Source organism: Protopterus annectens, chromosome 12.part0, assembly GCF_019279795.1.
Source record: "Protopterus annectens isolate FY-2018-M chromosome 12.part0, PAN1.0, whole genome shotgun sequence".
Lineage (NCBI taxonomy): Eukaryota > Metazoa > Chordata > Ceratodontiformes > Protopteridae > Protopterus > Protopterus annectens.
This window is the reverse complement of record NC_056746.1, coordinates 1,172,580,959-1,172,603,180: the sequence shown is the minus strand read 5'-3', so window position 1 is coordinate 1,172,603,180 and position 22,222 is coordinate 1,172,580,959. Positions and strand designations below refer to the sequence as shown.

Genomic DNA, 22,222 nt, shown 5'->3' with positions numbered 1-22,222 from the left:
CTGTTCACTTCAGAAATCTCTTCCAGCTACAGCGAAATCTTATGGTCTAGAGAACAATCAGTTTGCATGTTACAGAAAAAAAAGAGGCATTTTATAAATATTCTTCTTAGTTCTCGTCGACTGAGAAGGTGTGTGTGTGTGTGTGTGTGTGTGTGTGTGTGTGTGTGAGTGTGTGTGTGCGTGTGTGTTTGAATGTTGGGGGGAGTAGACTCACATTTCTTAAGCAAGATTATGACACACACAGATTCATTGAAGACCCGTGCTGCTCTTTGTAAATTTGCTGTACACGTTGTTGAATGTCATTTTAGGTGAGGCACTCTGAACCACCTCCACCCCAAGCATAAACATACTGACAAGCCTAACTGTTTCTAAAGCATCAAAACTTACGATTTCATCATGTGGTGCAAGCACTTGCGTTCAGCTATGTAGCTCCTAGAATAGTGGCAGTGGCTGTCATAGCTCTTAACCTTCCATCTTCGAAATGAGGAACACTACCTCTCATAATGTGGAACAAATGGGCAAAATGTGGAACATTCTCTAACAGATTACTAACATCTTTAGCTAGGAACCTCACAGAGTAGTTATAGTGTGCTACTTTATACTTATAAAACATTATTTTAATGAATTAATAAGATTCAGTACTATTTACAGTGGATATCAGTTTAAAAAATTCCTAACTCACAATGTGTGACAGACCCTTTCAGTGTGCAACTTCGAGGAACATGGGCTTTTTAAGACTCAAAATGAGGAACGTTCCTCGTAAGGAGGTACACTTTAGAGATATGGTAGCTTTATTCCCATCAAAATGGACGGACTTCTATATCTCAACAAATCATCCAATTATGTGTTTTTAAACATATTTTATTTGTGCATTATATCCACTTTAAACATTTTATAAGAACAATCGGACATCCCAAAGTAAACACTTCCCTCAAGAAGACACAAAACACGCTCATCTGATGTTATTCAAAGAATACGGGCATGTCGCATTTCTAAAACAACCATGCAATGTATAATGCTGGTTGTATTACGCTTAAGTACTAAAGGCGATGACAGCTAATCGGTGCAAGTCGTGGAGACTTCTCTGCTAGAAAACACGCTCTTGTAGAGAGCTGAGACCTACAATTTACAAGGCTTAAGTTCACACTATTATAGCAAAGTCTATGATCATTATATTTATGTGAGGGAAACTGTCATCATATACTGGTAGACCACTTGACTAAAATTTAATAATGGAAGAAAGACAGAAGGGTGAATTTCTGTTCCAGGTAGCATCTGTCCGTTTTAGTTTCGGTATTTACTTTGCCCTTTGTATTCTCTTTCAGTTCAATTTATCCCAGTTGTTATTGAACTATCCTAGCCTCGTTAGACCACAAGTGCCTGTATAGCTTTAAGAGAAACATGTTTGTCAAAACTTTAACAATAATGAGGAACATTTCGAAATATTACTCCGCAGTCCCCCTACTTCCCTTATGGAGGGGCAGTGCACTCCCTCAGCTAACAGCTGCTTCCGCGGCGAGGAAGAGTTCTGCAGTCTGAAGCGGCATCAAGAGCAAAAGCAACAGAGGACCGCTGCTGGAAGGAGTTAGAGGGCCAGTAGCAAAAACATCTCCCACAGCCTTCCCCAAGGGGCTGACGGGCCGAGAAAAGGCAGCTTTCCCGGCAACCTTATACCATCCTCTCCCCCATGTGAAAGGGGATCGTATCTTAGGGGGACCATGATGGGAGCCTTTGGAGTGATCGCTGGGATGCTACACTACCTGGGACTGTATATCCAACTCGGTGTATCCACAGCTAGGCAGAGTGGGCAGCAAAATCCTCAGTGGGAGAATCGCATTTCTGCAAATGGTAAGTGACCAGTACTGACCCAAATAAGCATTCGAGTACTAACGTTTCATGGTTTGAAGCATATTTTATGAAAATAGCAGTTAGTTTTAAATGTCTAATACGAGACTTCGATTCTTACTGCTTGTGTGTTGTGTAGAAAGGAACTCGGCAGATACTAAAGAAGATATTATTTTTTTAATCTATTTTGCAGAAGTGCCAAAATGTAGATCTTATTGATATTTAGCCAGGCTGGAAGGCATGGCATGTAATGAAGCCCTCATCCGGTAATTAAGGTGGGTGACTGCATTGGTCTCCTGAAGTGTGCGAGTGCGTTATACCGGTCTATTCATTTAATTCCATTAACACAACAGAAAGCAGTGCATTAGGAGTAAAGCCATAATATCGACTAATTAGTGAAATAAACGTACATTTACGTATACTTGGCGAACAGAAGTGAATTAAGTTTTTGAAAGACCACTATACTCCTCTTGTCTTTATACTGGTTTCCTCCTACCCTATATCCTTGCTGGTTATAGTAATTCCTCCTCTTGCTCCAGCATTAGTGGCTTGCAGTTCTAACTATACTTGTCAAGGTAACACTTTTGGTAGATGGTATTCTGTTATTCCCTGAACAAATAGTTTCACCTGTTTTGCATCCTTCTGGTTGATTGGACGCAACAATGTGTGTGTGTGTGTGTGTGTATATATATATATATATATATATATATATATATATATATATATATATATATATAACACTGACACATGCCAGCTGTACTAATCCCTAGTATGGTTTAAGTTGCAAAATACAGGCACTTCATTTCTGCCTACACTATTAGAGGTGCTTAATTCATTATTTTTCATTTATATAGTAAGCTCAGGATATACTATTCATTACTTAACTTGGGACACTGGCATAGGGAAAGGTTCAGACAGTACATACAACTACACCATTTAGGGGTGATTCCTTGGACTCCATATCTTTTAAATGGACCGCATTTTATAGACAGGGGTCTGAAATTTCAAGAACATTGCAGAAATCAGGTTCTAATATAACAAAAACAGATAGTACTATCTTAAAAGATTTACAGTTATAGCAAAATGCATTTTAAGGAAACCTTTGCTGGATGTTTAAGCCATGTGACCCGAAGGGAAAAATTTGTAAAGCTAATTTTAGACTTGTTAGTTTACCTTATTACTTTCTAGTGTACTTGTTGATGTGATTTACTACAGAAGAAAAATGCATTTCAGTTGATATTATCAATGTACTGTATTGTAACAATGACTCCATGTTATATACATGAATTATCTGAGATGTACATTGAGTATACTGTATAGATATACAGTGTCAGGTAGCATCAGAGCATGAATGTCAAACAGTATTTCCCTATCCAGAAGGACAGTAGAACATAATCAGAACTCGGAGATGATACACTGTATAAAAAATAAAAAATAAAAAAAAAACAAGGGAAGCAGCTTGATGGTAAAGTGATACTTGTTTAGCATTGTTTTCTTTTAAGTCACAAAATAAGAAAAAAAATCACTCTGAAAATATAATTGCAACAGTGTATGTTGGGGGGGAGGTGGTGGTGGATGTAAGTGTAACCACTCAAGACAATGTCAGGTTCTCATGTACTTTATTCTGTTTTAGCCACATTAGTGCAGTATAATGTTCTGAATTTTGAATTGCATTTATTCATCAAGATTACAAGGAAGGAAATAATACAGAACAGTATGAATAATGACATTCTATCACTAATGTTGCAGTAATATCATCGTAGTATTACTTATGTAATACTTAGTGGGCAAACCAATATACCAAAGTATAACAGGAAACCATGCTACAAAAAGTTGGTTGGAATAATTATTACCTCAAGAGTGAAGCTTGAGAGTTCTCAATTATTTGTATACATCTTTAGAAGTACAATTTCCTGTTAATTTCTGTACAAGATATTCTTTGTAGCACAGACTTTTTTATGTATTTTCTGAGTTTGTAGAAAAATGAGAAAGGAAGTGAGGGCTTTCATATATTATACAAAATGCTTTTCTTTCACATCCCTAGTTCTTTTTTATTTTATTTTTTTTAGAATATTAATTGTGACAAACCTCTCATGTTATACACTGCTATTTTAATTTAAAAAAGATACTGGCTACTGCTGGTGCCTTTTATTAATCATGCGTCCAGATGTTATTAGTTTGAAGTGTTGTACTATCCTGCCTACACACTGCAGCTGTGTGATAATGACAGGATGACATAATAAAGTTGTTAACATAACAAACAAGCATGCCATACAGTATGATGACTAGAACACAGTTATTTATATTGACTGTAATATTACAGTTTGATACAAGTTCTGCGTATCTAACTATTTGTATCTGGATTGTCTGCTTTGGGGTATTACTTAAAACATATGCCTGGTGCTGATTCAGAGACATATTTGAAAAATCAGTGGAAATAAGTCTTCATAATGTGTTGTGTTTAATGACAGTTAGTTCTTCAAATGTCAGATATGTAGAAAAACAAACACTTAAAAATATAGACAGGGTTTCAAAGACCATCAGGTGCATGAAGCGTTTTCTTTGAGTCCTGATATGTTCTGTGTTTTGGATGCCTTTACAAATTGGAAGTGATCAGACTATACTGCAGAACTGCTTGAGCAATTTGTGATATAACTTATACTTGTTCATATAGATTCGTAGATTCATAGATTGTTACTAGGCTAATGGCTCAGGGGGGCCTTTCTAAGCTTAGCCAAGTTTTCCGGAATGAATAATGATGTCCTGTATCCATATGGGACATTGCAGGCCAGGCATTTATAAACTATCTCTGTCTATAAGGGACAGGGTTGCCAGGCCCGATATAAATTTCTTGTTCCCCATCTACTGGTCTAAGTTATGCTTAAACTGGGTAATAGACAAACTCAGCTTCACATGGATAGAAAGCCTGTTCCATAGGAAGGGCAGTCCCTGGACACATCTGTCTCTCCAGTATGTTCTGTTTATATCACAGACAAAATGCAGGACCATAGACATATTTCTTTTATTATGTAAAATTATAATATTGTAATAATTTAATTATAATATAGTATATATTATATTATATTATACTATATATTATACTGACATATTTTAGTCAACACTTTAGTGTCTTGACCAAGGAACCTGAAGAAAAAAACAAGGGACAATGAAACTGTTATATGTGATACTTGTTCTATAGTGAGAAAGCTAGCATAACTTACACATATATGCAGGAAGGGTTAAATGGGAGTATATGCATTTAATCTATTAAATAATACAGCGTTGGTAAAATACAGAGGTTAATTCCTCTTCATCCCTCTCAATTTGTGCATTTGCCTTGTGATATCATGATTTTGTTTCACAAATGCTAGAGGGATGATAACTTCCATATAATGCTTATTTAATGACTCATCCCTTTGCCAAAACTGTACTGTTCATTTTTGCATCTGTTAACATTTTGGATCTGCAAATATTTCTCCACAATGGAGACAGTATGCCTGCAGAGATCAGGGCAGGTGAAGAACACTGTGGCACACTCATTTCCAAAAAAACTGGTTACAGACTTCCATAAAGCGAAAGTTGGCCATAAACTGACTTCATCTTTGAAAAACTACTGGATATGGGAAAAAAACAGCACTGCTTTGTTTTTCTATAAGTGTGTGAAGATATATATAAGTCTTTGTTTTTTACCTAAACTATAATGTATGGTGGCATGAGATTGGATTAATGCCTTAGCCAAGGATGTAGCTCACTAATACATTTTCAATATACCACAGTAGTATTGTGTACCACAGTATTAGTGTATAACACAGTATTAGTGTGTACCACAGTATTAGTACATAGCACAGTATTAGTGTATACCACACTAGTATTGTGTACCACAGTATTATTGCCTACCAGGTTATTATTGTGTACCACAGTATTAGTGCATAACACAGTAGTATTGTGTACCACAGTATTATTGCCTGCCAGATTATTATTGCATAACACAATATTAGTGTATACCACAGTAGTATTATGTACCACAGTATTATTGCCTACCAGATTATTATTGTGTACCACAGTATTAGTGTATACTATAGTATTAGTGCATAACACAGTATTAGTATATACCACAGTAGTATTGTATGCCACAGTATTATTGCCTACCAGATTATTATTGCGTACCACAGTAGTATTGTGTACCACAGTATTATTGCCTACCAGATTATTATAGCGTACCACAGTAGTATTGTGTACCACAATATTATTGCCTACCAGATCATTATTGCGTACCACAGTATTCCTGCCAGGTTATTATTGTGTACCACAGTATTATTGTGTACCACAGTATTATTGCCTACCAGATTATTATTGCATATCACAGTATTAGTGCATAACACAATATTAGTGCATAACACAGTATTAGTGTGTACCACAGTATTAGTGCATAACACAGTATTAGTGTATACCACAGTATTATTGCTTGCAATGTCTTGCAATATTCCTGATATTAAAATGCTGAAACTCTAATGCTGCTGCTCATTAAGAACACTGTAGTATTATTACTCACATTGCCTTCTGATATACCAGTTATTAACATGCTGAAAGTCTAATGCTGCTGTTTCTTAATTACACTGTAGTATTATTACTCACAGCGTCGCCCAGTAGTCTAGATGTTAATATGCTAAGGTGCTAATTCTACTGTTCCTTAAGTATGCTATAATAGTATTATTCAAAGCACCTTCCAATACAACATATCTTAACATACTAATACTTTAATCTTGCTGTTCCTTAAGTACACTGCAGTGTTATTACTCACAATGCTTTCCAGTAGCCAAGTTGCTAATATGCTGAAAATCTGCTGCTATTCCTTAAGTATACTATAACATTGTCACTCACAATGCTTTCTAATATTCCAAAAGTTAACATGCTGAAACTCTATTGCTGTTATTCCTCAATGAGTCCCCTGAATTACTAAAAGAAAAAAAAATTGAATTTACACGCAGCATTTGAGTAGTACATTTCTTCTAAGGACTCCATCTATTATATATAGATTAGCTAAAGTGAAAGACATGAAGAAGCTAGTTAGCTAGCAGGGAAGTATTTATGTTAGAGATGACTGTAGCTATAAAGCTACAGATTGCTGTGTCTTTAGACCTAGCATTATAGTATGAATTTAACACTCCTCTAACTCTTTAGTGGTTTATATTCCATTGATGAGGGCATATTTGTCTTCTGCATTTTACTGTGAGATAACATGCTGTTGAAGGGTTTGATCTGTTCTCTTTTGATATTGTTGAGACTTTTAAATCATGTCTTTAACAGTCAAAGACCTGCAGGAGTGCAAGCTGAATAATCTTGCTGTGTACCATAATAAATGTCATTCTGTGAAACACTAAGGAAGAAGAAGGCTAGAAGAACACGGATCGCAGCACAAAGACCAGGACAAGAAACCACCCTAAACAGCAAGAATGTAGCACATCATTTTCAGTTCAAAGTCTAATTACATTCTCAGACTTTTAAGAAACTATATAATTGTTTATCAAAAATTGAGAGCAAGACAGTTCTTCTGCCTGTTTGACGTTACTGTCACATCTTGTGAACATTGATAGAAACATGCTTCCATATATGTTCACAAATTTGGATTTACTTGGGAAGATTATGCATAGAATCATTTTTTTTCTCTGTCAAATGAGAGTTTGGAAGGCAAGCAAGCATAAACACAGACACTTGCCATTCCCCAAATCCCTGTTCCATTCACTGGTCTGTCCATGCACCCATAACCTACATTTTTATCTTCATAACCTATTTACAACACTAGCTGTCATGGAGATGTATAATGGTTCAATGCCAGTACATGTTTCTGATGTTATACCAATGCATTGCACCTTGAAGTTTAAATTTGTCAGTGGTACATATTATAAAATAGCATGGACTTAAACAGTACAAAATGACGTATATATATTGTGGAATGAAAGAACTTGAAAAAATGCAGTGTATGTTTTTCATTACCAGTATGAGCGTGTATAATACATGCGACACATATGTTTCAGCTGTATTGCTGCAGTAGTTTGTTTTGTGAACACTAATAAGCAGAGAGAGACAATACTGTAAAAAGAATTAAACACTGCACTGTGGCTTCTAGTCTGCAGGGAGCCAAGCTGCAGACCAGGAGAAAGGGTATAGTTCACAGTTCTACCATCATCCCAAAGCTCAAGCAAGTATTTTATTTGCATGTTGTGCAGCATAATAAAGTGATGTTCTGAAACCAGGATAAACTCCATCATGCTTATGTAACTATAGTACCTAACTGTGCAGATAAAATGGAGTCAGTACACTTAGCAATAGGCTTTACAGTGATTTAACACCATGACAGGGCAATGTATTGCTTTGATAATGATATAATGCACCAACAAACATTTGGTAACGCTGATGGAAACATCGCAGCCTGATCCAAAACAACTTTTTGTCCTCATAAATCCTGCCTGTATTATTTTTCTTCCATCAGACTTCATGGCATACTTATTTCTCAGAGAGCTAATGCTGAGTGCTATTAGGGGATTCTTCCCAGAACTGCCATCACATAGAACAGGCTTGGTGTACACATTGAGTCATGGAGTGATATTACCAATAAAACACTATAAAGCATTCAGCTAGCAGGACTGTCTTTCTGACTTATGAGCTACTTTTAAAATGCATCCACAGCTGAAACAGTGCTTTTAGTATTGATTATTAAATTAGCTCTTTACTAAGAAATTGTGCGCTTGACTGGGGCACCTTTTTCCTTTTCCCAACTCTGTTTCTCTTTTCTGTAGCCCCCCCCCCCTCTGAAGTGCTTACCTGTTTATGATAACATTTAAAATATAAGTAACATAGATGTGTGAGGAATAAACTGGAAAATAAATAGATATATAACAAAAAACAAACTTAAAAACAAATTAGTATGTTCTGAGGGCATGCAAGTGGTCATCAGGGTGTAATTACACAGGGAATCAGGTGATAAAACTGCAGCACTAAAATGTGACACTAAAAGGGTATGCTACTTTAGTCAGAAATGTTAGTCATAGTAAAACCAGTATGTAAACTAGAATATCCAGGAATTGATAATCTTTCTTTCTTGTTAAATAAATAAACAAGTAATCTGTATCAATATATAAACCAGCACACAAAACATGATGTAGAATGCTGGGACATTTTCTTTATGTTGTTTAACTAAATACGTGGCTTAAATTGAACATGCAGTAATCATGTAGTATATATCATTAATAGTTTCCTTTAGGTGTCTAACTTTTGACATCAGTTGTAGCTGTACCAGTTATGATGTAATGTTAAAGAATGCATAAGCAAATATTTAAATTACATTTTGGGACAGGGCATGGCATATCTAAATGCAATGACTATATATGTTTGGTACATATATAAATATATGAATGGCTGATGACTGAGGTTTGATTCTAGAATTGTGATTAATCAAATTTAGAGTAAACATCCTCATCGATCAACTCAAAGTGTTACAGCCAGCCAACAAGCCAAATGTAACCAAACATTACAGAACTGGACACACTAGTTCATGTAACATTCATTAATTTCACAAAACTATTATTACCACTTTATTCTAAGAATTGATATCCTTAGTAATGCAGTGATACTGGGTTAAGCAAAGCCTCCTGGGACAAATGTAACATATTACATAACTCTTACAATGAATGAATCTCTGCAGGTATACAGATTAAGTATTAAAATGTATATCTAAAAAATACCCAGCCAGTATTAACCTAATACCTGCATGTGGAAACTCTCACCCATCTAATTAGGGGATCATGCTACCCAGATACTCTTAACATAAAATATATCTGCTTTGTGTTACTCACAGCCCTGATGTAATGGAAACATGAGCCCTCTTTTAATGTAACAGGTTAATGCTGCATAAGCATTAGCAAATGTTGGCAGTTTATATAGAGGGTTAGGGCTGTGAGCTGTAGTTCCTGTGGTACAGGGTTTGATTCCCTCAACCCTCATTTGTCTACTGTGTGACCTTGAGCAAGTCACTTAACCAGACAGTGCTCCTGGACACCATTCAGGCTGACCAATGTATACCCATCCTCCACAGAAGCAAAGACGAACATCAGTACTACTGACCAGCATTGTCTGTTCTAACTTCTGACCTTATCTTTTGCTTTGGCCTGGTGAGCATGGCCAATCTTGTTTGTCAGCTGATATGAAGTGCACAGTATACACCCAAAACATATAAGGACAGACATATAGGTTTATTGCCAGTGAAAAGTTCCTGAGTTATTCAGGAAGTTATTTAAACTTTTAAGAATCCATCATTTTCAACAGTAATTTGCATTTTCACTCATTTCCTGAAATGAAAAGAATTTTGGAGTCAGGAAAGAAACTGTTCTTCATTACAAGCCATCCATTTTTATAAGCGCACATAGGTTCATAGGTAGGTACTAGGCTATTAGCCCTAAGGCCTATATAAGCCTAGCCAAAAAGGTACCCTGGCTTTCACCACCCAAGAAAATTATTTTCCTGTGCCCCTGTCAAGCAGAGCCACAGAAGTGATCCCCGGGGTGAATTTCCTATTTCCCATCCAATCATCAAGATTTTTCTTGAAGAGTGCTAATGAGGAGCTCTGTTTGACATAGATAGGTAGTCTGTTCCAGAGTATAGGAAGCCTCTGGGACAGGAATCTATCCCTCCAGCATGTTCTGTTTATTGTGGTGACAATGTTTAGGTCCCTAGAGCATGTAGCTCTGAGGGATTGGGATTTCTTTAAATGGAGCATGTCCAACAGCTCTGGGTTTGACATAGCTTTGTATGTTGGGCAGAGATCGCCCCTGAGTAGGCGATATGCGATGGAGTAAAGCTGGAGTTTTTTAGACAGTCTGGGTAGGGCATCTGTTTGAGGCCAGTAATCCTCTTTGTGAGGTGTTTCTGTGGCCTTTCCAGTTGTTGTAGATGTCTTATGAGGTACATACAAAAAGGGGCATTGTACTCTATAATGGGTCTAATGAGTGATGAGTAGAAGGGAACAATTACCTCTTTTTTTCTGGATGAGAAACCCTTTGTGATGAGGTGAGCCACATAGAAGGATTTCCTGACCACTGTGGCGATGTGATTATCAAAGGAGAGACTACTGTCCACCTGTGTTCCAAGGTCTCTTATCACACTTTCAGTGTTAAGTAGACTACCACTTATGTGGTAGTTCATGGGTACAGAGTAGTATGTCCACATCATTAGGAGTTTCGATTATGGCTCCTAGTCTGCAGTCATCTGCAAACTTTGTTAGCCAAAGACCTTCTGTATTAGCCTGTACTTCAGAGAAGTAGATACCAAACAGGAGAGGACCCAGGACTGAACCCTGTAGTACTTCACTTGTCACTGGTCTGAAGTCAGATTTGGAGTCTGCTACTTTCACAGTGTGGGTTCTGTCCATGAGCCAGTTGGCAACCCATCTTGTGACATAGTGATTTATACCTAGTTTAGTGAGTTTATCTATAATTCTAGAGTGGGGGATGGTGTCAAAAGCCTTGGTGAGATCTAGATAAGCTGTGTGAACCACCTTACCCTCATCTATGGCTTTGGTGACTGCTTCAAAGAAGTCAATCAGGTTTAGGAGACATGATCTGCCTTTTACAAACCTGAACTGGGTGGGGTCCAGAGTTTGAAGATTACCAATGTCTTTGTTTATGAGTTCCATGATGATACGTTTCATGGCCTTGCAGACCAGGCTCGTCAGGCTAGTGGGGCAGTAGTTCCTGGGGCCCGTCATGGTTTCCCCTTTGTGGAGTGGGATAACTGTTGCGGTGTGCCATTCAGTGGGCACAAAGCCTGAGGTGAGGCTATGACTGAACATGGTACTTAGGTAGGGTGCCAGTTCATTCTGTAGTTCATGTAGAACGCAGCCTGGGATATTGTCAGGTCCCATGGGTGCTGTGTTCTTGGCTTTGGAGAGTGTGTTTTTTACCTGTGCAGCCATGATTACAGGAACTTTGCATTCTTCCGGTATAGAGATGGGCCCTCTAGGGGGTGAGACGGGAGTAAAGTTAACACTGAACCTATCTGCCAGGATGTTGGAAATATCAGTTAGTTCTGTGTATTTAGTGCCATTGTGCTGTAACTCAGAGCAGATCTGAGTGTTGCCATTGAGATTCTTGACATAGCTATAGAATGCTTTGTGGTTGTCTTTAGAGTCAGTGGCAATTTTGTTTTCGTAACTAGCTTTGGAGGATTTTATGAGGGATCTCAGCTTCTTACTGAGGTTGACCAGGGAGTTCCTCCAGTCATGGGATTTTACTCTTTTTTGCAATAGTTTCTTTCTTCTGTTGTAGAGTTTGTTTATGGCAGAGGACCACCAGATTGGTTTCCTTTTTTTGGTGGATAGCATCTTGGTTCTATTAGGGATAGCATGACCCATGCACTTGTGTAAGTGCTTATAAAGTGCATTTGTGTAGGATTCAGAAGTTGTACCTCTATTGTCCATCTGCATGGGTGTCATGAAGTTTGCCACTTCTGTCTTGAGAAGTTGGCTTTGGAGAAGTTTTTTATGGTGGTTTCCCTAATTGGGGGTGGGGGCGGGATGTGGATGTGTAGGGTGATTAGCTTGTGGTCAAATCTGACCAACGAGAAATTGACCTCTGGTGTGGAGCACCAGTTGCCCATGTTGGTAATGACCAGGTCTAGGATATTGCTGCCCCTGGTGGGGGTGTGAATAAGTTGATCCAAGGCATTGGAATTTATGAATTCCAGAAAACGTTGAGCAAAAGAGTTGGTACACGAGTAGTTTTCCCAGTTAATGGTGGGGTAGTTGAAATCGTCCATTATTAAGGTGTTGGTTTGTCCCCCTAATACTTTCCAGTGTATCAAGAAATGAGGAGCGGGAATCCTGGGGCATGATGGGGGGTCTGTAGCAAGCTACAATTTGGATTGCGGTCTTGCCCAGAGTTAGTTGCACTTGGATAATCTCGGAGGCATTATGCTGTGCAACTAGCCTGGAGATGTGGATATCCTTAATGAATATGGACACGCCTCCACCTTTAGTGCTTCATTCCGGGTTAGATAGCCAAAAGGTGTGGTATGAATTATAACCTGGTAACGCAGGGGTGCTCTCTGTAGCTTTGAAACAGGTCTCTGTCACTGCACAGATGTCGATGTTCTCCATTTTAAGGAGTGCCTCAAGTGAGTGCATTTTGAGATTTAGACTTCTAGCATTGAGTAGCATTACCCTCAGATTTTGCATGCTTGTACCTGTTAAGGTGGTGAATTTGTCATTTGAACCTTGCCTAAAAAGCCACTATATGGGGTGGCAAGAGCCTTAGCCAGTATCCAAAATCCCAAGGGCGACAGGTGCAGGCCATCTCTGGCAAAGCATCGTGGTCTGTCGATCATGTTGTCCCAGGCAGACAAATACTGGATCTCCTTAGAATGACACCAGAAGCTTAGCCAATTGTTGAAGTCAATCATTTTGTCCTTGTACTGTGGTATCATTCTGGGTGATGGCAGGATGCTACCAGGGCTAGGGTCATACCTGCCTGGGCTACAAGATCGGAGAGCTCCTCCATGTCTCTTTTCATGTAGTCCAGGGAGGTATGTCTCAGGTCATTCACACCAACATGGACAATGACAGTGTCATATTTGTACTTGTTGTGGAGTGAACTGAGTGCATGCATTATGTGGCAGATCCTGGCACCTGACAGGTAGCTGACAGTAACTTTCTCCTTGTTTAGCCTGGTGAGTGGAACATCAGTGTGCCTGACTATAGAGTCACCTATGACTAGAGTGTTGGATACATTATGCCTTATGGGCTGTGGTTGAGTGGTACACTGTGTTTGTGGGCTATGTGTCATTTGGGTTGTGTTGGAGGGTGGAGTTTGCTTGTGTTTCTGCTTTTTAGGTCCCTGATGCTTGGGCAGGTATTTATTGAGAGCCTCCGCGAATGTAGGTGTGTGTTTTGTCTTTCTATGTGTGTGTTTTGGTGGTGTAGGTTTTGAGGGACTATGTGATGAGTGTGGTGTGGTGCAAGTGTTTACCTTCTCCTCTTGACTGTCTAGTCCAGTCTTGGGTGAAGAGAGCTTTGCTTCCAGTTTGGCTATATAAGTGCATCTCTCACAGGTTGTAGTGTTGGGTGGTAGGAGGAGAGGGTTGTCTGTGTACATGAGGCAAATGCTGCATTGCCCCAAGATGCCCAGATTCATCAGGTAGACATGAAAAATCACCGGGAGTTGACCCTTAGACATGCCTGGATAGATGCTTATTTATTAAGTACTAAAAACTGCTTTCCTCTAGACAAGTGAGGAAAGTTGAGTGCTGTAGTAATTTTCAGCTTATTTAGTGCTTACAATGAGTTCTGAACAAGTGCTGAGTTCAAAGAAACAGATTTGAGTGCTGAAACTAGAAAATTGGCTAGTTATAAGAAACAAAATTAAGCTATAAGGCTTCCCTCCAACACAGAAAGGCTTGGGGGCTCAGAAGCCTATAAACAGTGTAGACCACTTACAGGAAAGGCAGGAAACAAGCTTAATTTTTTTTCTTTCCCAGATGCTCTCTTTGTACACAGTAGGAGTGCCTGAAATCAGAATATGATCTCACTGCACTCAGTTGAGTGAGCAAATGAGATGGGCCCAGGAGTATCCAAACACAAATTTACAAGAGGGGTGGGCAATTTCAAAGCCACCAAGATTAACACCAAAACAAAACCAGGGAGGGTTTATGGGGAACTAACTGAAAAAACAGAGTCAAAACTTCCAGTTCAGTTAATATTCAATGGAACACAAATAAATTAATTAAAATGCTGTATTATTTGAAAAAAATGCAGATAAAAGGTACTTAAATTATCTTATACATCCAGTTGAATACAACTAGATCTTAGCCAACCAAAGCTCAGGTTTTAAGCAGAAAATATTCCAAAATGTACCACTTAAATAGGCAGTAACAGAATATCAATGAATGAGACTACCCCCAAATGCAATTACTGTCTATGCAGGAATTCTAACAGGCAATAAATTCTAGCAAACACTAACTGAAAAAACAGAGTCAAAACTTCCAGTTCAGTTAATATTCAATGCAACACAAATAAATCAATTAAAATGCTGTATTATTTGAAAAAAGTGCAGATAAAAGATTCTTAAATTCTCTTATATGTCCAGTTGAATACAGCTAGATCTTAGCCGGCCAACGCTCAGGTTTTTTTTTACAAATGCTAATCATGTTTTCTATTTGCATAAAAAATGTTGACAGTATACAAAGCTGATACACTGCTGCATGTCATAAATCTTGCTTCCTGTGACACTTTTAATTAAATATTATAATTATTTGTTAGAAAATTATTTTGCAGATTATACTGTGAAATGTAATCCCTTTTCAAGACCTGCTTAATTTTTGGCATGCGTGACATTTTCAGTGACTTGAAAAATATGTGCACTCTTGAGAAAAAAATCCAAAAAACATGACTTTTCAGATGCGTTTTACAAGACAAATAATCTTTCCATATTTCTGTGAATATGAAACTGGGCTAAAACTGAAAGAGCAAGAAGACATTGTTGCAAGCATATGTGAGATTTTTTTTTCTTTTGTGAGAGTGAATTCATTACACATTTATTTATTCAATCTACTCATGAAAATAATGTTTCATCTAACAGAGGATATAAGGGCAGAGTAAAAAACATGTTTGGAAGGAGAATTCGTTCTCATATTTTTTTATATTGATTAACAGGATCTTATAATGTACTACAGAATTTATAACTTAACATTTGTAAATCCTTTCTAAAGAACTTTAATCGTTTGTAAAATATCTTTTTACTACTCTTGGGTTACAAAAACTATATTGAAGCTTAGATTTTTAAAAGATATGATCATTTTCATTATATTTATTCTTTCTGTTTTATGAAATGTTTTTGGTGTGGAATAAAACTAGTAAAATTATGTCATTTCTGTCATCACCTTCTCTTCTCAGAAAAAAAAGTTATAAAAGAGCTGGGAATTGCCTTTTTGATAAATTTCATAAAATTTTGATATATGACTGTGTGAATTCTATATATTGTATACTGAGTGTAGATTCCTCAGATCCAGTCTCATGAGCATTGTTTTGAGTTATGGAAATTCATCCCAAATAAAGAGGTCATGGTTCCAAAGTAAAATAAAATGTTGGCATGTCTCGCTTATTGAACATTAATGTATATGAGGAAAGGTGTTCTGTGAGCTTGGTCAAATCAGTAATTCAGAAGTAAAGAATAGATGGTCTTAGGATATGTGTGCTAACAGTTTTCAGAAAGAAAAAACTTTAAATGACAGAGTTATACATATCTCATACTTCTATAGCATACAAATCAGTGGTATGGGAGTGATTGTAAATGTGGGGACCCTGTTCTTACTATAAAACAAAGGAACTTGTAATAGAGGGTAGGCAACTAGAGTCCTAATCGACCTGTATTCCCACCTCCCAAAAGGGGCAAAATATGTATCATGGAAGAAATATGATTGCACAGGGCCCTCCTATGGATCTATATTAGAAAATCTATGGACCATAACGTTTACTTCCAAAACACTGAGACTGGAAAGTCAATCTTTACTTAACCGAGCATTTGGTACAATGAAACCTACAAGATCAAAATGTTATGCCAGAAGGTAAAACACTATCTCTGCTGCTCTAAACATAAGAAAAATAAGTCTTATACTATTTTACAGGGGATCAAGGTCCCCTGCATCCCCACTCCCCCTGCTAATTATATATACTAACTGAGATTGCCCTATGCCTAGGGAAAGGACAAATTCCACTACCCTTGGGATTGTCAATCACATGTATCTGTCTACTGACTTTTCTCAAGTACCCGCACTCTATTCTCTTCTGCCATAAATTTTTGATTTTCCAGGTTTTGCTCAACTGAACACTCAATTAAGTGAGTGTTTGACTTTCTAGTCTTGATGTTTAGAAAGTCAACGCTGTGGTCTGTCAACTTTCTAACAGGGATCCCCTCCTGCAAACGTGTATTTTTTTAATACAGGAAATAGTGCTCATTTTTAAGAATGAATAAAAATAATTTTTGAATCAGGAAAATATTTGTTTACCATAGTCTCCCCTATACCATCATTCTTAAACCTTAAGAGAAAATATATAATTCAAAAAGTTTTAAAATACATTATATGATCTTGGTGTACACCCATCCTATAGATAATGGCAGGTGTTATGTACACTTTTCAGGTACCACCTGTCACATTTACTTGATTACTGCGTACAGCAACAGTCTTCTTAGCTTACATACCCATGAAAAGGCAAACACTGTGGCTGACAGTTGGAAGATGTATCCTATTTCTTTTAGCTTCTGAGGGTGGGTCAAGGATGGCTAGTGGAATAAAAGCTTTAGTTCTGCAGGTCTATACTTTAACTATGACAAAGCACATTAATGAATGATATTTTCATTTAATCTCCTTTTCTCAAATCTCAGCACAGTCCTTAGCTTTCTCTTTTCATTTTTCTCTGCTTGCATTTCCATTTCTGTCACTAATCTGCTCACTTCTTTTTCTTCTCCTTGGATGTGACTTCCTGGTTTTGCTTAGTTGTTGTCTAAGAAACTAGAATGATTGCAGGCTGGCACTCAAACAACCTTTTCAAACACAGTAACATCACTATGGAAATTTATTTATTTGTTTGTTAACTGGGTGATTATGCTGGATAGAGACTATTTCTGGCCACAACCTGGGCCATAAAGCACAACTGAACATTGATTAATGTAGGTAGCAACAGAGAAGATTACGGAGGCATATAAGGCAGTTACATAAAGAGAGCATTATATGACTTTATGTAAACAACTTTCAAGCATACATTTCACATTTTTAAATGGTGACCCACATATAAGAAAATATTTTGAAATATATTTATATAGTATGCATGTATTTAAGAAGTATGCAGGACATGTAAAGAGAAGAAAGGAAGCAAGTAGGGGAAAAAATATGTAATATGTGCCACAGATAGTCCACAGAATAAGTGCTACTTACAGTTATGCCACTGTACAGCATTACTGCTGCCATCAGTGACATTACAACACACTCATTTGACATGGATGGGTTGCAGCTATTCTATGTCACACAACTGCTCTGAGTGTGTGTGTGTGTGTGTGTGTGTGTGTGTGTGTGTGTGTGTGTGTGTGTGTGTGTGTGTGTGTGTGTGTATTATAAATACATGGGTATGTATGTGTATGCATGTATAATGTATGGGTTTGTATGTGTATGTCTGATACAAATAAATGCATATGATTGTATAATTGTATGTAAATATATGGGTTCCACTCAAATGTTTGAACTCTCACGAGTCTGGCTGCTTGAATTATCAGCTGAAATTTTCAAAAATATACTTTTTGAATGTTGCCACTGCTTCGGAAAGCTAGAGCATGGCACAGTGGTGCTCAGGGAATTTTCCCATTTTCCCATTGTAGTGTGATCTCGGAGGTTGTATGTATAACTACTGGGGGTATGCAACCCCTGCAAAAGAAAATAGTTTTTGATTTGCTTCGAATCTAAGTGATTCAAAGTTTGTGATCTGAATAGTGTTACTCTCTTAGCATTTGAACTTTGTAAAATTCAAACGTTTCTCATAGACTCATATGTATATGCTTCTCATAACTCTCAACCTCTTAGAACAAATAATCTGGACAAAGCCAAAAATAATGGGGGACAAAACCTCTAAAACAGAGACAAATTTTAAATACTGCTCTTACAAACTTAGAAAGTTGCTAAAATAAAAGGTCTTGTATTACCATACATTTTCTGAAGGACATGGTCTGAAATTCAAATGACTCTCATTATTAATGAATTCAGTCCTCACAGACATGCCACAAAAATACAGAAAATCACAAATGTTATGAGGAACAGAGAAAAAATACAAGGCAAACATATGGACATTCTGTGAAAATCTGTACAGTTGAAAGGTATGATTACTGTATATACACACACACACACACACACACACACACACACACACACACACACACACACACACACACACACACACACACACACCTTCATTTCTTACAGTAGTTTGCCATCAGAACTGGACTAGTATTGTAGCTCAATATACTGTGTGTGGCATGGTGCAGCACATTCTTAGAGCGTTTACATCTTACTGGAGAAGCCTAAAATATGTTCCATTTATATAGTATCTGAGCACATGGCTGTTTAATAATTTGTAAGCAGTATCCCTCACCATCTTTGAAATTTTGGCCAGTGAAATGTCATCAAGGCCAGAACACTGTGAACATTTCAGTCTGTTGGGAAGTCTCAAAGAATGTATTGCTTTGTGGAGCTTAATTTATAATCCTATTTGCCTTTATAATGTTTTCTGAGCTATATACAGCTTTTTGAGATCTTAGTTTTGAATGTATGTTTTCTTCATTTAAGTAACTAATTAGTATGTGCAAAATAAGGCATCTCTGTCATAGAACACTAGATGCTATCTCTTTTCCAATTCATAAAAGGACACGTCATACCCTCAGCAGGCAATGTATGAATGTCACCTTAGATAACCAGAGAGACATGAAACACAGATCTCCCTGCATTTACACAGCAGGAGTTGTCAGAAGAGGGCGACATTTTGTTGAACTGCAGTACAACTAAAAAATAATATTCCGAGTGTGCCCAAACCAAAACACAAACTGCACATTGCTGTCATACAATATTTGATAATGTCTGGTGAAAAGTTAAAAAAAAGATATTTCTGCAGTAATGTTACAGAGTTGCCCCATATGTGCAAAAGTTTTTTCCAGCCAAAAGCCCACTTCAAAAGTACAGTAGAATCATTATGAAGAATTATGACAGCGCAGACTTTAAAATGCATGGTGCAAATTCCATGAACATCCTGGGTTCTAAGCTTGAGAGGCACTTATGCACTGGGATGGTGGTGTATGGGACTTTATAAATGGAATCAGAGGAGATGGTAGGAAAGCTCAGTGCAGTCATAAAGTGGTATTTTAAGGCTCAGCTACCACAGTGAGCACCTTAGGTATACAAACCCTCAATAATTATACATCAGAATGTGAAGCTCTTTTATAGCAGCTCTCTGTCTTAGTACAGTCACCATTCACTGAAGTGGAATTCTCAGGTCACATGGGCGATGTGGGTTGGGGTTGGTATAATTGTTAAGGTACTTACCTCAGAAACACAGGTTACAGGGTCTGATTCCCAGCTTTAAAGTGGAAATGGCTAGGCTTAAAATGGCCAGCAAGAACAGCTAGCCTAGTACTTATCTATGAAGTTATAATAAATATTATGTGGTGGTAAAGCAACATATCAGAATATTATACTACCCCCCAACACACACACACACACACACGCACACACATACCCACCCACCCCCACACATACACACACACACACATACCCACCCACCCCCACACATATATATGCCACATGGTGAACACTGGGAGTCTATCATTTAAGACCTAAAATGGTCTTCTGAATCAAAAGGCTACCTGATGAGACTTTGATATACCCTGAATGAAAACGTTTAATTCGGAAATCCAGATGATGCTTTGCAGCTATGTTGAAATGACCCTTCAGTCCCCTACAACTAGAGTTTATAAGAAAAATGGTTAACATGCCTTTTGATTTAAAAACAAATGCTTGTAAAGAGACATTTTTAGAAGTGTCACCCAATATAGCTGATGTCGGACTAAAACTGTTAGACAGCTATAACCGTAACAATCTTCTAAACTGTATCAAAATCCGTGTTGACTTAGAGAGTATGGACATTCTCTAAAAACATGAAGTCATGATTAATACAGGTTCAAGTGCTAGGTTTTACGAATGTCCTTTTCCTGGTCTGAATTCATCTTTTAAGCAAATAAGGAAAATATCCGAGTTTTGCCAAAAGTTAAATATTCCCTTTTCTCCAATGTATGGTGACTTCAGCATGGATTACATAATTTTAGAATTATATAACTTAACAGTGGGTGTGAGGGATATGTGGGGGAGGCTGGCCACACACACACACACACACACACACACACACACACACACACACACACACACACACACACACACACACACACACATCTTTGCATCTTCACAATCCTGTGAATACTATATTCTTTTTTCAGTAGGAAGTCTTCACATAGTTCTTGCCCAGGAACCAAGAAGATAAGCCTCTAGACACGTAACCCTTCCAATTTTGGTTGTTCCCCAACATTTTCATAACCCCTTCAGCAAGCAGCTCATTAAAAAGAAAGTGACTAAAGCATGACAACAACTGAAACATACACACAGGATACACAAGCACTGCATATATTTTGAATATTTAGCTAAAACTGCCGTCCAGAAGAATGTGGCAGTTAAATAACTACATCTCTAATCGGTCACTGAATAATTCTTTGAGTAATTTTCTAGTGGCATTTGTTCTGCTAAATTCACATGGATTATTTTACTGCCACATCCACTGGTTAAACTGCCTTACTGCAGTATCTGAAAGCGTGTCTTTAAAATTAGGAATGCAGTTGTAACTATAGTCCTCATGCAAACCTGTGGTACATTAAATTTTTCTATACTGTATTGTGATAGGATTTATTCAATTCAACATTCTTAAAGCACAATATGCTTGCATACTTAACTTGTTCTGATATTTAGATCAGTGGTACCATAACTGCCAATGTGCAGATATTCTGCAGATAAGTTTAGATAACTGCTTGAATGAAATTCTGTTGGTGAGGGTCAACAGTAAAAGCTTGAAATGTGGCATTTAAAGCATCCATAAATAAAAGATACTGACTTACAATGGAAAAATATGTGTCTTGGGTACGTCTGAAGGTGTAGTAGTGAATAATGTTTGAATGGTATAAGGTTGTGTCAAGTTATGTGCCTTTTTGAAAACTGCATAAAAATGCTAAGCAGTTCAAAAGTTAAAGCAGCTATATTGAAAAAAATCCTCTTCATTTTAACTGACTTCTGAGTGGTGAAATCACATATGAAAATATCATAATAACCATCATGAACTTTGACACTGCCTCTCTTATAGCTCACAAGTGACAGGACTATTAACTTGATGTCTTTTGATCAATTTTCTACCACAAAATCTAGGAGGTAGCAAGTACCTATTTGGCCACAGATCAACATGGCTGGGAGTAGCACATGACAGACAAAACACATTTGTCTGTATTGTGCTTCCCACAATGCAAGAATTTTGATCCACAATTATTAAACTGAAACTGCTGAGATTAATACTACATCTATGTTTGAAAATGTTGTGGTATTATTTCACACAATCACATGCTACAGAATGGAAGACTTGTACTAAACCATTTGCACTTCAGACTCATCCTATGCACACACACTGACACACACACACACACGCACACACACTCACACACACACACACACACACACACACACACACACACACACACACACA

At 37.5% G+C, this 22,222-nt stretch overlaps 1 protein-coding gene across 1 annotated transcript in view; it reads left to right on the top strand.

Annotated features, from left to right (window-relative positions):
* The first annotated feature begins 1,206 nt into the window (after positions 1-1,206).
* VSTM2L (V-set and transmembrane domain containing 2 like) overlaps positions 1,207-22,222 on the top strand; it is a 626,272-nt gene continuing 605,256 nt past the window's right edge. Inside the window, exon 1 of the mRNA XM_044090204.1 lies at positions 1,207-1,848. Coding sequence (XP_043946139.1) covers positions 1,719-1,848 — 130 coding nt within the window. The 5' untranslated portion in view covers positions 1,207-1,718. The remainder of the gene's footprint in view (positions 1,849-22,222) is intronic.